The sequence below is a fragment of the Hyperolius riggenbachi genome, chromosome 1 (genome assembly GCF_040937935.1).
Source record: "Hyperolius riggenbachi isolate aHypRig1 chromosome 1, aHypRig1.pri, whole genome shotgun sequence".
Lineage (NCBI taxonomy): Eukaryota > Metazoa > Chordata > Amphibia > Anura > Hyperoliidae > Hyperolius > Hyperolius riggenbachi.
In genome coordinates this window covers 393892980-393909381 of record NC_090646.1, presented here as the reverse complement: position 1 = coordinate 393909381, position 16402 = coordinate 393892980, and the positions used below count along the sequence as shown (strand labels likewise).

Genomic DNA, 16402 nt, shown 5'->3' with positions numbered 1-16402 from the left:
CACTCCCTGAAAAAGACGAAATATCACAGAGCGGCTCACCTCAGCCAGCGATTCCAGCGCCGGCAATCTGCAGACATCTCCTCTTTCATGCGGCTTCCCCAGTGAAGGCTTCTGTTGATCGCATCACGGACACGGAGGACCAGGACAAAACACAGGGGGACCAGGAAGTGACAAAGGGGGGCCAAGGCAAGACACAGGGGGGGGGGGGGGGGCAGGATGGGACACAGGGGGTCCAGGAGGGGACACAGTGGGACATTAGGGGGCAAAGGAGGGCAAAGTGGGACATGCTGGGGACAGAAGGGGACACACAGGGGGAGCAAAGGAAGACAGAAGGGGACATAGGAGGACACTTATTGGGGGAGAACATCTACTAGATGCTCCTGGAACATGGACGCACCAGGTTTAGTATTTTTTTTCCCTGGTTTTTGCCTTCTAAACCTAGGTGCGTCTTATATTCCAAAGCATCTTATATTCCAAATAATATGGTATATTTACACAGATCTGTAAATCAGTTCTGAAAGAGGGACAAAATAGGAAGAAAGAGGGACAGAGGGATTTGGTTCTCAAACGGAGACTTCCCTCTGGAAAAGGGAAAGTGGGAGCTATGGTTTTTGTGTATTATGGGCAACTACTTGTCATCAGGGCTTTGTATTTACGCAATGACCGAGAGCTGATGGATAAGAACAAGGTGCACAGGCTTCTCTCAGTTTAAAAATATAAACTTACTTTACTATGAGGGATAACAGTGACAGGATCATGTTAAATGACTACCACAAGCCTGTGTGCATGTGAGTGTGCATGTGTAAGCACTCACGCGTGTGTGAGAGCGAAAGAGAGAGTGTGCGTATTCTAATTCTCTCCTGACACATTCATCTCCTTTAATCTTTTAGCATTCGTGACACTCTAGTACATTACCTGAACAGATCCTCTCATTAGCAGTCATTATTTCATCCAAATGTCCCATTAGGTGAAGTGTACATCACTTTCTACCTCCTGCATTAACTTAACTGACTGTAATGATTTGAATGTGTTGACACAGCCGAGACTGCAGGTGAATGGATAGGGTGGCCAATAGCTTGGAAAAAATGAAAAGCTACTTAAAGTTAATCATGAATTTATTTTCTCCCTTTATGGAGACGAGCAGACATAGTGATTGCTTGGAAAGGACTCTGATGTGTGCATCCAGATTGTCAGTTCTGGAATAATTATTGAGTGTTGGCCCTGAAGCGTTGTTCTTTTCTGCATGCGTGGACTTGACACACTCTCTCCTTTCCACGAGACCATCAAATGGGTACGGCAGTGCCAGATCTAGGAGCTGTTTATTTTATCCAAGCTCTGAGTGTTTGCGCTTCATTTCTTATGAACAGAAACAAAACAAACTGGTTAAACATCAAAGCAAGTTGAACACAGACCAATGCAGCTGTCCAGCAGCTGGATCACTGTCAGATGTCCTCTAGAAGTGTAAGAACAAAAGTGTCAGACTCCATAAGACACTATTACAGCTTCTGGGTAACAAATCCATTCAGCTATATGTCTTTAGCATTGGCCCAGCACAGTACTTAAGGGTGTTCATAAAGCATGAAAGGCTGGTTCTTCACAGAAGGGTGAGCCAGCTCCCAAAGGGATGGAGTCCTTATTTTTTCTATTACATTCACAAGGAGAAAGACAGCTCCTGGCACTGCTGAATTCTAACACATACTTTATTTCTAAATTGGTAAAAATTTCATGAGCAAGCAATGTCCCTGTTATCCGGAAATCAGGCAACCGGAAGTCTCATCTAACTGGCATGCCTGAGAGATAATGGGGACTTTGCTTTGGCGGGCTTTTAAAATACTTAACTAGCCTCCAGCAATGCTATGAATTGTATTATTTATAACGCTGCACATCTTCTGGCAGGAACAGAAACAGTTAACATTGGAGACTAGGGATAATCAATGATATGCAGATATTTCCGAGTTTATGCAAACGTCTGTAAATTTGTGTGCAAATATATGCAGCTTGAAAATGGACCAATCAAATCCCACCCAGGTTTAAACTGATTGGTCCAATTTCAAGCTGCATATATTTGCATAAAATTTACATAAATTTACACAAACTCAGAAGTATTTGCATATCATTGATCATCCCTATTGGGAACCCATGGGCTTGCCGACGTGACCGGTATGTTTAATTATTCATGAGTGTGGCTGGCTTCTGGCTTTTTGTTTCCTCACAGGTGGCTGTTGCTGGGACCCTGGATTAGTCTACTGCCGGAGTGGCAGCATGCATTTGTGGACTGGGCCTGCTGGGCTTTCAAGCCGCCAATCAAGGTCAGAGGAGCAGTATTTAATGCTGGGCATACACGGCGCGATAGTTGTTATTAATCGAGCCGCTGATGGCTCCATTGATAATATTCAACCTGTCCGATCACCGCGGCGGATCGATTCCGTGCTCGATCCCCGCGGGCGGACAATGGAAGAAACGAGTGGCTGATAAGGAACTGCCCACGGGGGGACAAACGGGAATCGATCCATGCGGGCGAGCGGGGATGCGCCGGCATCGAGCCAGCAGCTCGATTCCGGCGCATAAACGCGCAGTGTATGCCCAGCATAACACCTGGTGTCAGCGGTGCAGATCACCATTCTGCAAAACACCAGCCAAGTGACCTTCCCTCCCTCCCTGTGAGTTTACAACCTTAATGCTTAATTGGGCGTTTGTCTCCATTTCAATGGACAACTGACCTGAGAGGGATATGAACGCTGCCATATTTATTTCCTTTTAAACAATACCAGTAGCCTGGCAGTTCTGCTGATATTTAATGCATCAGTCGAGTCTGAATCACACACCTGAAACAAGCATACAACATATGCAGTCAAACTCAAAGGACAACTGTAGTGAGAAGAATATGAAGGCTTCCATATGTATTTCCTTTTAAACAATACCAGTTGTCTGGCAATACGTCTGAACTGTTTGGCTTCAGTAGTGTCTGAATGCAGCTAATCTTCTCAGATCTGACAATAATGTCAGAAACACTTGTTATGCTGCATGCTTGTTCAGGGTCTATGGCTTAAAGTATTAGAGACAGAGGATCAGCAGGATAGCCACAAAACTGGTAGGCCTGGAACCCACTGAAATCAGCAAACGCGAAACGCTACCGCTAGCGTTTTGTCTGAGCGGTTTTCAAGCAGATTCATGTGCGTTTTTGGTCGTGTTTTGCAACATTGTATTTGTTTGCTCAGCGGTTGCGTAGCGTTTTGCGTTTCGCGTTTTTATCCTGATTGGTCCTGTGAATTATTTTTCATTTTGTTACAGTGTGCTGAACCACAAAACGCTAGCAAAACCGCTCAGTTTAGGTTTTGCTGAGCGTTTCCGCTAGCGTTTCAATACTTTACATTGAAGCGCTAACGCTCCCAAAATGCTGCAGGTCCTGCGTTTGCGTTTCTGGGAAACGCAAACGCTCCTGTGGAAGTTGCCCCATCCATTAACATTAGCCCAGCATTTTGGCAAAGTGCTAGTGTATCGCAGCGCTGCCAAAACGCTGCCAAAAGCGCTCCTGTGGGTTCCAGCCCGTATTGCTTAACCACCCTGGCGTTCAATCATCCCAGGATTTCTGTGCAAAAGTGATCAAATATATTTTTAAAACTTTTTTTTTCCTGTAACTTGCCAAAATGTGTCAATCAAGGGTCTAGTATACAGTGCAGGAGAGTATTGATGTGTATGCACGTTTATACAGTTCACAGCATGTTTTTATGGACGGATATATCTGTCCATACCGCTAGGGAGGAAGGAAATAAATATGGCAGCATCCATATAACTTTCACTTCAGGTTCCCTTTAAGTCAAACATCGGCACTGCATGCTTGTTCAGGGTCTGTGCCTAAGGGCTCGTTCCCACTGATGCGACGCGATTTCGGCCGCATTCCGACGCTTGTAAAAACGCATGCGGATGCGTTTCCACATGCGTTTTTACCCGCGATTTCGCGTGCGATTTCGCATGGCAGGGTGCCATGCGAAATTAACCATGACACTGCCAGGGCAAAATAAAATTGGAAAAGGTGCGAAATCGCACGCGAAATCGCGGGTAAAAACGCATGTAAAAACCGCATGCGTTTTTACTATTAAATACATTAGCGGCGATTCGCACGGATTCCCGACGCAGGCGAAATCGTTGCCTCTTTTGTGCGTTTTTTCTCCGCAACAAAAAACGCACAACGCCACCGCAGGAGTGGAAACAGCCCCATCCACTCACATTACATGTGCGAATCCGCATGCATTGGAGGCATGCGGATTCGCGATAGTACGAGCCCTCAAAGTATTAGAGGCAGAGGGTCAGCAGGACAATCAGGCAAGGTGCATTGTTTAAAAGGAAATAAATATGGCACTCTCCATGTCCCTCTCAGATCAGTTGTCCTTTAAAAAAATGTGTTGCTGTAATGGGAAATGTCACTGGATTGGTGGACATCATTTGTTGGTTTCTAGTTCATGATTCTCTCTTTGGTGTGATCTTAAGATTCAGGGCCCATTCACACTAGAAACGCTTTTCTGAGCGATTTGTGATTGATTAGCGCTTTTTAAAAATCGTTCCCATTCACTTTCATTAAAATCGCTGTAAACGTTGCGTAAAAATCGCTGCAATTTTCGCATACTAGGTTGCAAAATTGTGTCGATTTTTACCGCGATTTTGATGAAAGTGAATGGGAGCGATTTTTAAAAAGCGCTAAACAATCACAAAGCGCTCAGAAAAGCGCTTCTAGTGTGAATAGGCCCTTCTGATCACTTGGTAAAATGCAATAAAGTGTGGTTTGGGTACACAATTTAACAATTGTTCAAAAACTCAATAAACAAGGTTGCAGCCTTTTTTCTCTACCCGGTGTTTGTGTATTATTTTAATTAGACATTTTGTTTTCTTTTACATGTAGGTTGTCTAGGCCCATTAATTAAATCTACATATTTACTTTCACTTCTTCCTAAACAACTATCCGTTTACTAGCAGAGAGGAGCTACATAACATATTACTCCTGGCTGATGGCTTAACCACTTCAGCCGCGCAGTCGTGAGCTTCACGTCCGCAGCGGCAAGTACTAGAGCCGCAGGGACGCGCTAGTCACGTCCCTGCAGTTTGGGTGGTCTGCAGGCGATTGTGCAGGCAGATGGCCGCGATCGCGCTGCTGCTGCTAGCAGGGGGGGATTGGCTGCAGTCCCCTGTGCCAATCCGAGCATGTCCGCCTTGAAAAAACACTGGTTTTGTTCAAAAACAGTGTTTATTCTGTAAATGGAGAATAAACACCCTCCGCTATTCCCGCCAACCGATCGTTACATTTATGAATGGAAGCATTGTTTCCATTCATAACCTCCCCACCGCCACTGTGATCGGAGGCTTCCGATGGAAGCCTACGTCACTTCCCTGGTTACAATGTAGTGATACATTGTATCCCAATTAGCGTACATTGTACGCTAATGCGATTTTTGCTCAGTATGGACATCTTGTGGCCAAATAGTAACGCACACCTACTGATTTAGGGGAATACAAATCAAAGGTTATTTATGACAAGAGGACATAAAATTAAAAAATATTGGGCTAAAAATTTGTGATGCATGTAAAACTGAAAAAGTGCACCTTTATTTCCAAATAAAATATTGTCACCAAACATTACACTAGGGGTATAATTTTAAGGTTTAAATAATGAAGACAAATGGCCAAATAAAATGTGTGGATTTTAGTTATGATAGCATTCATTATTTTAAAACTGTAATGGCTGAAAACTGAAAAATAATGAATTTTATAATTTTTTTTCATATTATTCTCATTATAATACATTTAGATTAAAATAATTCTTAGCATAATTTACCACCCCAAGAAAGCCTAATTGCTGGCGGGAAAAAACAAGGTATAGATCATTTTGCTGTGATAAGTACTGATAAAGCTATTGGGGAATGAAAGGGAGAAGCGCTGACAGGTGAAAATTCCTCTCGTCCATAAGGTAAAAAATCCCCGCGGGCTAAAAATGGTAAATTGGCTGTGGCAGCCAGTCAGTGTCGATTATTTTTAAACATCCACTGGAGCTTTCAGATTGGTTGTTTTGGACATCAGACACTTTACTGTACACATTAGGCTTATAATTCATGTGCACTTGTTGCGATACAAATGATGGTTGCCCTACAAAAGGCACCTGCCCATTCTTGTTTGCATCATCTGAGTACTTGGCATGAGACTGGCAGTTATAATGGCATGAGCTGCTGGGCAGAGCTAAGAGCATGAGTGTCAGTTATTTTTGACAGTTGACCGTGGAAGAGGCTGCAGCAAAAACCTTTCCTGCATCTTTATTTCATATTCTAGCATTTTACTAATAGCATTCCAGCGCCAATGGACACCTCAGCGATGGAAAAAGGATCAGCGCCCTCTCCTGCTGACAGCACAACATTTGGTATAAAAAATATGGAGGAAGAAGGAAGATCAACCGAGATCATCCAAGAGAAGGAAGCCACCCCTGAGCACAGAATCGCATTGGAAGAGGAAGAGGAATACAAGGAGGAGTACGAGGAAGATTCGGAAGACGAGGAATTCTACAAAACCCGCAAATGGAGACCGGACCTTTCTACTATTGATAGCGACTCATTTGGGGAACTCGAAGAGGAATGTAGAACAAGCAGCAGCCTATCTGATGAAGAGACTGCATGGCAAGAGGACCTCCCGTCTGAGGACCCCAGACGTCAGGCAGCGGAGCAAGAAGAGGTGGAAGACAAGGCAGAGGAGGAATACAAGGAAGAGGAGGAATACGAGGAACCCAGACAGCAGGCAGAGGAGCAAGACACAAATGAGGAGGAGAGAAGAGGAAGCAGAAGAGGAATACACCCAATCGGCTGGCTACAATATATGATCAGGAGACTGCCAACACTGAAATGTCTCTTCTGCTGCTTCCCATGTGGCGCTGCCTCTCAATAGGCAACCATGGATGGGGTATCCTGGACTCTTTCCAAAGAGCAACATTGGACCCCAAACATATTATGGATTTGCCATCTGATGAGTGACAATGTATACACATCTTGGACTCTTTAGACGGAGCAACATTGGACCCCAATACAGGTAAGGATTTGACACTGTACAAGGGGCAACATATGGCTTATGCTGGACTCTTTGATTAGAGCCATGTTGCACCCTTAGACTGATTTGCCACTGTACAAGGGACAACATATGGCTTATGCTGGACTCTTTGATTAGAGCCATGTTGCACCCTTAGACTGATTTGCCACTGTACAAGGGACAACATATGGCTTATGCTGAACTCTTTGATTAGAGCAATGTTGCACCCTTAGACTATGGATTTGCCACTAAAGAAGGATCAGTGTATGGCTGTTGCTGGACTCATATTGTGAGCAGCAATTGATCCTAGACTACAACATAATTTGGGAAACATAAGGCGTACATCAATTCACTTTTCAGGAGAAACAGAAGACAGGCACCATCTACCAAGTGTAGCTTTTTATTGCACCACTTGTGTTGGTAAGTTGTAAGATACAGACAGGTAACAAACCAATACACACAATTGTGTATAGATTAGAAAACAGTTTCAATGGAGACCAGACCTTTCTACTATTGAAAGCGACTCGTTTGGGGAACTCGAAGAGGAATGTAGAACAAGCAGCAGCCTATCTGATGAAGAGACTGCATGGCAAGAGGACCTCCAGTCTGAGGACCCCAGACATCAGGCAGAGGAGCAAGAAGAGGTGGAAGACAAGGCAGAGGAGGAATACAAGGAAGAGGAGGAATACGAGGACCCCAGACAGCAGGCAGAGGAGCAAGACACAAATGAGGAGGAGAGAAGAGGAAGCAGAAGAGGAATACACCCAATCAGCTGGCTACAATATATGATCAGGAGACTGCCAACACTGAAATGTCTCGTCTTCTGCTGCTTCCCATGTGGCGCTGCCTCTCAATAGGCAACCATGGATGGGGCATCCTGGACTCTTTTCAAAGAGCAACATTGGACCCCAAACATATTATGGATTTGCCATCTGATGTGTGACAATGTATACACATCGTGGACTCTTTAGACGGAGCAACATTGGACCCCAATACAGGTAAGGATTTGACACTGTACAAGGGACAACATATGGCTTATGCTGGACTCTTTGATTAGAGCCATGTTGCACCCTTAGACTGATTTGCCACTGTACAAGGGACAACATATGGCTTATGCTGGACTCTTTGATTAGAGCCATGTTGCACCGTTAGACCTATTTGCCACTGTACAAGGGACAACATATGGCTTATGCTGGACTCTTTGATTAGAGCAATGTTGCACCCTTAGACTATGGATTTGCCACTAAAGAAGGATCAGTGTATGGCTATTGCTGGACTCAAATTGTGAGCAACATTGATCCTAGACTACAACATATTTTGGGAAACATAAGGCGTACATCAATTCACTTTTCAGGAGAAACAGAAGACAGGAACCATCTACCAAGTGTAGCTTTTATTGCACCACTTGTGTTGGTAAGTTGTAAGATACAGACAGGTAACAAACCAATACACACAATTGTGTATAGATTAGAAAACAGTTTTAAGTGAACCACATATGGAAGAGGAGGTGACTGCGGAGCACCAGAAGGAGCGAATGGCGGCTGTCACATCTGCGAAGATGCTTGACTGTCATGTAAACCACCCCCCCCCCCCCCCCTGGTTTAATTATTGTCCAGATGAGATGCTACTGTGCATTTAGATTGTGCAGGTACAATTTTTCCTGTTCTCTCTGGATTACACCATGTGGTGACATTCCCTTTTTATTCACTGCACTTCATCTTCTCTGTGTTTTCCATTTCACGCTATCTGCGTGTGGTTTTTCACTCTGTTTACACTTTCTCTGTTTTTTCTCTATGGTTGTAATCTTGTTATTATAACCTCATTATATTGTGGTATTTTACTGCAATTTTTAATTGTATTGCATTTTACACTTTTTAGATATTCATTGTATGTAGAAAAGCCTGGAGAAGGGTCATGGACCCGAAACAAATCGATGTTGTTGCCTTCTCTACCAATTACATGTACTTTACCACATGACTGAAGATATTGTATACAAATTTCCGCAAGTTTTTTGGGAATATTAAAAGAAAAAGTATATTTTGCAATTTTTGGTTTCCTGAGTTTTTCACTATATCCATGAGTATATAATAATAGATTCCTCTCTGATCTGATTTGATCAGAGGGGCGTCTACCTGCAGGTGATCTGGTAGCAGATTGACAAGTGTATGGGAACCTTTAGAGACAGATTTCTGTCTGCGTTGATTGCAGTGGGCAGGGAGGCTAGTTGGGTGTGTTGCCACTATGCGCATTGCTTGGTGCTATAAATGCTGCTAATGTAAAGGATTACATTATCCTAAAGGTGGCCATACACTAATAGATGAAAACAGATTTGACCAGGAGATCGTTCTTTTTTTCGATCAAATCAGATCTAAGAGGGATCAAATTCTTCCCTACACTGTAGGCACTCATGTTAATAGCAGGCTATTAATAGAAATAAAATATTGCGCACTGGGGCCAGAAGATATACAAATTGCGGCTATAAAAGGCCACAGTTTGTATAGCGGGCAGCCCCAACACCCCCTATTTTATCAGGCTCCCCGACTCCCATTTATAGCCTCTACTAACGTGTTCTCGGTATCGGCATTGTGATCTTTGGGGACAAGGGTGGGGTGGGGGGCCGCCAAAGTCTAGCTCCGCACAGGGCATTGTGAAACCTAAGGCCAGCCCTGTCTCCTGCCATATTCTCTACTGACTGTGAGTATCTGCAGTGACTGTCACCTCCTGCATCCTCTCACATGTTCTCCAGCTTGTACCATCTACAGCAGCTCCAGCCCTCTCATGCAGCTCCTAGCTCCTCCTCCTTCTCATCCATTGTGCTTCATTTCAAGCAGCTCTGATCATCATCTGCAACCACCATCTCCAGCTCCTACCATCTCCTCCAGGTGATAATCCCTGCAGCTCCTGTCTTCTCTTGGATGTCATCCCCTGCAGTGTACTAACTAATCTCCTGCAGTGACTGTCATTCCCTGCAGTGTACGCCTCCTTCAACTAATCTCCTGCAGTGACTGTCATCCCCTGCAGTGTACGCCTTCTTCAACTAATCTCCTGCAGTGACTGTCATCCACTGCAGTGAACGTCACCTTGAAGCTGGTTTCACACTATAAATCAGCATTGCACCGTCAAAAACAGGCCCTCAGGGAACACCGCGCTTTTGCGCGGTGTTCCGTCTGGCCACAGTCCAAGCAGGAAATTAATCGCGTCACTTCCTGCTTCAGGTGTACGGAAGTGCACAGAAGTGTATTGTTAAAATATGCTTCCGCGCAAGCGCCGTTGTGTTGAACTTTAAAAAAAAAAAACTATGCATCGCCATAGACTAACATGACTTCCGGGCCAAGGCATCGCTAACGTAGTTTTGGACCTGCACCAGGGATGTGGTGGAAAGTCACTTCCGCCACGCTGTAAAGTTGCAGTATGAAAGTCTCCGAAGACTTTCATTGCCTGACGGTAGGGTGCGGTAGAAATACCGCACCACCCCGGTGTGGAAGGGCTCTCAATTATATGTACCCACCTGACTAAAGTGGCTAATAACGACTTCGTAAGCCAATAGTCAGGCGCGCATACAGCAGCCACGACCCCCAAGTGATCTGCCAGGCGGATCAACTCACCCCCGCGACAGCCAATTGCGTTAATTGCGCTGCTCCATCCTCCCTCCACCCCCCCCCCACATAGCAACAGAACGCGTTGTCAGCTACATAGTTGACACACGTCTGTACAGCAATGTCGCCCTAGGGCAGTGATGGCAAACCTTTCAGAGGCCGAGTGCCCAAACTGCGACCCAAAATCGACTTATTTATCACTAAGTGCCGGAGGTGGGGTAGTTGCGGGGCGCGCAGTGAAAAATGGGCGTGGCCATGACATTGTATGGGCGGAGCTAACGTAATGATGTAACAGCGAGGCATAAGAAAGCAGTGTTTCCGCCATGATGGGGTGAAATGAGGATTCGCATCATGGGTGTGCAGAAACTGTGTGATGCTATTTATTAGTATAACGTAACCCCAAAGCAGCAAATATAGCCAACTATGACCATTATATAATGAATGCAGCAACAGTTACCCCAGACAACAGGAAATAAACGCAATGTGGGCAGTATTTCACCAGAAAATAACACAATGTGGACAACATTTCAGCAGTAAATAACGCAATGTGGATCAGCATTTCAGCAGTAAATAACGCAATGTGGATCAGCATTTCAGCAGTAAATAACGCAATGTGGATCAGCATTTCAGCAGTAAATAACGCAATGTGGACAACATTTCAGCAGTAAATAACGCAATGTGGACAAAATTTCAGCAGTTAATAACGCAATGTGGACAACATTTCAGCAGTAAATAACGCAATGTGGACACATGTCAGCAGTAAATAACGCAATGTGGACACGTCAGCAGTAAATAATGCAATGTGGGCACATGTCAGCAGAAAATAACACAATGTGGACACGTCAGCAGTAAATAATGCAATGTGGACACAGGTCAGCAGTAAATAACGCAAAATGAACACAGGTCAACAGTAAATAACGCAATGTGGACACAGGTCAGCAGTAAATAACGCAATGTGGACACATGTCAGCAGAAAATAACACAATGTGGACACAGGTCAGCAGAAAATAACACAATGTGGACGCAGGTCAGCAGTAAATAACGCAATGTGGACAACATTTCACATGTAAAAAAAAAAAATTTACTCAACTGACAGAAGTCTCCTGTCCCGGCGGCGGCGCACAGCTCCACGATTACCAGCCAGCCGAAAGTCCCACGCTGACAGGACGTGCTGACGTTGGCACCCCTGTGAGCAGAGCGGGGAGGGGCTGGGGGCAGAGGTTTGGCTCTGCTCGTTCGCTGAAGAGAATCGTCTCTTAGAGCCGGCTCTTCGCGAACAACTCATCACTACTGCGGCGGCGGGGGTTATGGGATCAGTGGTGGTAGCGGACACCGCACGCATGCCCACAGAGACGGCTCCGTGTGCCGCCTTGGGCACGTGTGCCATAGGTTCGCCAACACTGCCCTAGGGGATCGGGTCCCGATCCCCGACATTCAACATAAAATCCATAGGTGTATGAGCACCTTAACACCTCACCCCATAGACTGTAGCATAGGGCTAACCACATAGATGAGATTAGGATTAGATTAGGCCTATCCTCGCGCGTGCACACACACAACTTTAGAACAGGGCATATTGGTGGTCGCCACCAATCAGAGCAGGAGATATAGGGTTAGAGTAGGGCACACATACCGCAGACCTGGATCCAGCAGTAGCGTAGGGTTATTAGGGTGACTAGCACTAATTAGAGTAGGCTAGCATAGTGTAGTGTAGGACCCGTCCGAAAAGAGTCTACCATGACGTGGTGGGCGGGCTTAAAATCCTACTGCTCAAAAGGTTTTACTTTTGCCAGTTGGATTAACCAAAAGACTCTTAATGCTTGAATCACCAACCATCATTACCCTGAAGTGCCAATTCACAATTCCACCGCAGTCAGCAGTCTGGCTCAGTCGCTCATACGCAAAAGAGCCCAACTGACGCGACTGAGCCAGTTACCAGGGCTGAGTGCGGCCAAACGGAGGAACTCAGGAGGACGGCGAGGGATGCAGCGGTGCTCGTGGGGCTGGAGGAAGCCCCGGGTAAGTGTGAAATCTTTCTTATTTCTGCTCTCAGGTACACTTTAAAGCATATAGGATCCCTGGAAAAATGGCATCTGGAAATTGAATAGTGAGCAATCTTGCTGTGGAGCCTCTCATAATAAAGTCAATTAAACAATAATTACAAATAATCAAAACCAGATGTAGGCTTGTAGTTCACTTTTAGGGCTCATTCACACTGCATGCATTTTCTCTGCATTTTACTACATTGCAGAAACAAATAAGAACTGGTAGTCCATTTTATTCAACGGCTCTTTCATATTCAATGCATTTTCATGTTCAGAAAAAAATAAAAATAAAAAAAAAAAATAAAGAGGCAGCATGCTGTATTCTGTCACATGCACCTTTTTGTATCAAATGTGTTTTATCTGGTTATGTATAATGCATGCCATGAGTTGGACACCACATAGTAGAATGTGTAAAGTGTGAGGGTTGGTGCACACCAAGAGCGCTTTTAAAAGCGCTAGTGCTTCGAAAAGTGCTTGGCCTATGTTTTTGAATGGGATGGATCACACCAGAGCAATGTGGTTTTTTTTTTTTCCCCAAACGCGGGTCCTGCAGCATTTTTGAGGAGATTATGCCTCAATGTAAAGTATAGGAAAAGTGGAAAATCACTCCAAAAAGCACTGAACAGAGCCATTTTCCTAGTTTTTTTTTTTTTTTTTGCAAAGGCTGTTCACGTCCAGGTCAAAGTGTAGAAAAAGTATAAAACTGCTCTCTTGTCCCGCGAAGCTGTCTCGAAGAAACCAGATCGCTCGATTTCCGGCGCCTGGCCCTGCCTCCCCTTATTCCACGGTCAAAAACGGCTATTTACTGCAGTTAGGCTTTATTCACATCTAAAATCAAAATCGCTGACGCCAGTGATTTTTGATTTTGTGAGCGATTTTCTTTCCCTCTCCCGGGGCCTACCTGCGCGTTTTAATTTTTGTAAAGCGCATTTCTAAGCGCATTTGCAGAGCGATTTTTTTGTTCACTTCCTGACGCAGGTCAGGAAGTGATCTCTTTGACCCGGAAAATAATATATACAATGTATTTATTCTTAAAAGCACTATACCAAGTGCCTATTCCCTTCAGGCTGCATTCACAGTGGGACGTTGCGTTATAATGCGACGTTAAAGTCACAATGCAGCATTACAACGCAACGCAAAGAAAAGGTGGTAGCGCACATTAACGCTGTTACTGTCACATACAGTATGTACAGTAAAGCATACAGGCAATGAAATGTATGCTTTCCTGTACCTGGTAACATGTGCGTTTAGAGATAACACACTGGAAGTAGTGAGTTACCATAACGATACACGGTACAATGCGACGCTAATGTCGCACTGTGAACGTCCCATAGGATTAGCATTGCAGTGCGGTAAGCTGCATTATAAGTGCTTATAAACTAGCAAATGAGGGACAAGAATGACAAGTTGTGAAAAGCAAAAATATTATTCCAAAGCAAATTTGCAGTGACCCCCCAAAAAAACAATGCCAATCAAAGTCAACAGCTGATGAACAATTAGCTGGCAGATGGTTAATTATCCAGCACCTAGAAGCTTTGGGGTCCATTCACACTGTGCATGTTGTGATACAATCGCTATGCAAAGGTACTGAATAGTTCCATAACGAATTAGACGTGCAGTGCAACCATTCAGTGAAGCATACAGTACAATGAAAGTACAATGCCACTGTAAACGCACACGACACTGTGCGTTACTCCAACAGGACCCGCCGCACAGCACCCTATATAAACGTACCATAGAAATATCATTGCATCATGTTGTGATGCGAGGATATTGTGCATTGGGAGAGAATGCAATGGATTCAGTGTGAAAGAAGCCTCAAGGGAAACCTGAGCCCCCCCCCCCCAAAAAAAAAACACGGCATTTATATGTACCTGGGGCCTCCTCCAGTCCCCTTTAGGCCATTCTCCCTGGCCATTTCCATCCCCTGCTGGCCGGCTAGATAAATCCTCCAGTCACTATCTACTGTGCACACGCAGCCCTATTGCGCTACTGTCAACGGGAGCGCTATAGGGTTGTGTGTGCGGCTGGGCTGGACATGCGCTATATATATATATATATATATATATATATATATCGCGACTGGGGTCAACTGGAGGATTTACTGGGCCGACTAGCACAAGATTGAAGCACTGATGGTCAGAAAATCGCTCAGAAAGCGTTCACAGTGTATCTTCTATGTCAGTGGCATGACCTCTTCATATACAACTGACACGGGCAGGAAAAAGGCTTCACATGCTGATTGTGCTTCATGCAATTGGAACAGACAACGTTACATTATTCAGTGCTCTAATTGGTTATCAGATGAATGACTTCCTGCTAGTGTTGGGCGAACAGTGTTCGCCACTGTTCGGGTTCTGCAGAACATCACCCTGTTCGGGTGATGTTCGAGTTCGGCCGAACACCTGATGGTGTTCGGCCTTTTAAGTTCGGGTTCGCCCCGAACTTCTGTATGCCCCCGAACAGGGCCGAACAGGGCCCCTGTTCGGGCGAACAGGGCCCTGTTCGGCCGAACAGGCCGCAATACGGCCCCCCTATGGGGTCGCAGGCATAAGGGGGGAGCATGCCCCGATCGCGGGGGGGGTCGGAAATTCCCCCCACCCCCTCCGCTAGCGCTCCCCCCTCTGCCCGCTTCCCCATAAAAAAAGTTTAAATCAAGTTCAATAGTAGTGTACCTGGGCTGGTGGCATTGGCTGGCAGTGGAGTGAGGAGGAGGAGGAGTCCGAGTAGCAGAGTGACGTTGAGGCCGGGCAGCGGGCGGTTCAGCGCTAGTACCCTTGTGGTACTTCCGCCCTTTCTCTGACCTCACGTCCTCTGCATACGAGGGTACGCATCACGCGTACCCTCGTATGCGTCATCACGCAGAGGACGTGAGGTCAGAGAAAGGGCGGAAGTACCACAAGGGTACTAGCGCTGAACCGCCCGCTGCCCGGCCTCAACGTCACTCTGCTATTCGGACTCCTCCTCCTCCTCACTCCACTGCCAGCCAATGCCACCAGCCCAGGTACTATTGAACTTGATTTAAACTTTTTGTATGGGGAAGCGGGCAGAGGGGGGAGCGCTAGCGGAGGGGGTGGGGGGAATTTCCGACCCCCCCCCGCGACCGGGGCATGCTCCCCCCTTATGCCTGCGACCCCATAGGGCCCCCAAAATGGGCATGTTCGGGGGTCCCATTGACTCCCATTGAGTTCGGCGTTCGGGCCGAACATGCCGAACATCTGGCCCATGTTCGGCCTGTTCGGCCCGAACCCGAACATCCAGGTGTTCGCCCAACACTACTTCCTGCATGGTACCTGCTAATAGGGTATTAACTGGAATATCTGCTGCCCAGCTAATAACAAATCCCACAGAGAGAGTGGAGGCTTCCTACTTCCTTGGACTATCAGCTAAGAATGGAAAAATGATTAAATACTGCTGCATGATCAGGGTATGTGAACTCTGACATTGTTTTGCAGATAACTCTACCGCTAGATTTGTTTTCTGTCATATCTACCAGTGTTGGTCATTTTCCAAGTAAATCCATTAATTTACTATTACCGGTACTTCATCACAGACAGTTACTACCTTCAGTCCATGTCCTACAAACACATCAGAACAGAACAAAAGTCTAAATCCAATGGAGTATCTGATACCCCCACTGCTATGTACCTGCTATTTCGCCAACAGGAATAAAGGGATTTTAAAGAAGCGGTGCCTCGATCT

At 45.5% G+C, this 16402-nt stretch overlaps 1 protein-coding gene across 5 annotated transcripts in view; it reads right to left on the bottom strand.

Annotated features, from left to right (window-relative positions):
• LOC137552128 (dynein axonemal assembly factor 5-like) overlaps positions 1-16402 on the bottom strand; it is a 625885-nt gene that overhangs the window by 262508 nt on the left and 346975 nt on the right. The window contains exon 5 of one of the 5 annotated variants that reach the window (XM_068271380.1): positions 1098-1356. The exons of the other annotated variants lie outside the window; for them this stretch is intronic. Coding sequence (XP_068127481.1) covers positions 1325-1356 — 32 coding nt within the window. The 3' untranslated portion in view covers positions 1098-1324. Of the gene's footprint in view, positions 1-1097; positions 1357-16402 lie in introns of those variants that run through there. 5 annotated transcript variants of the gene reach the window in all.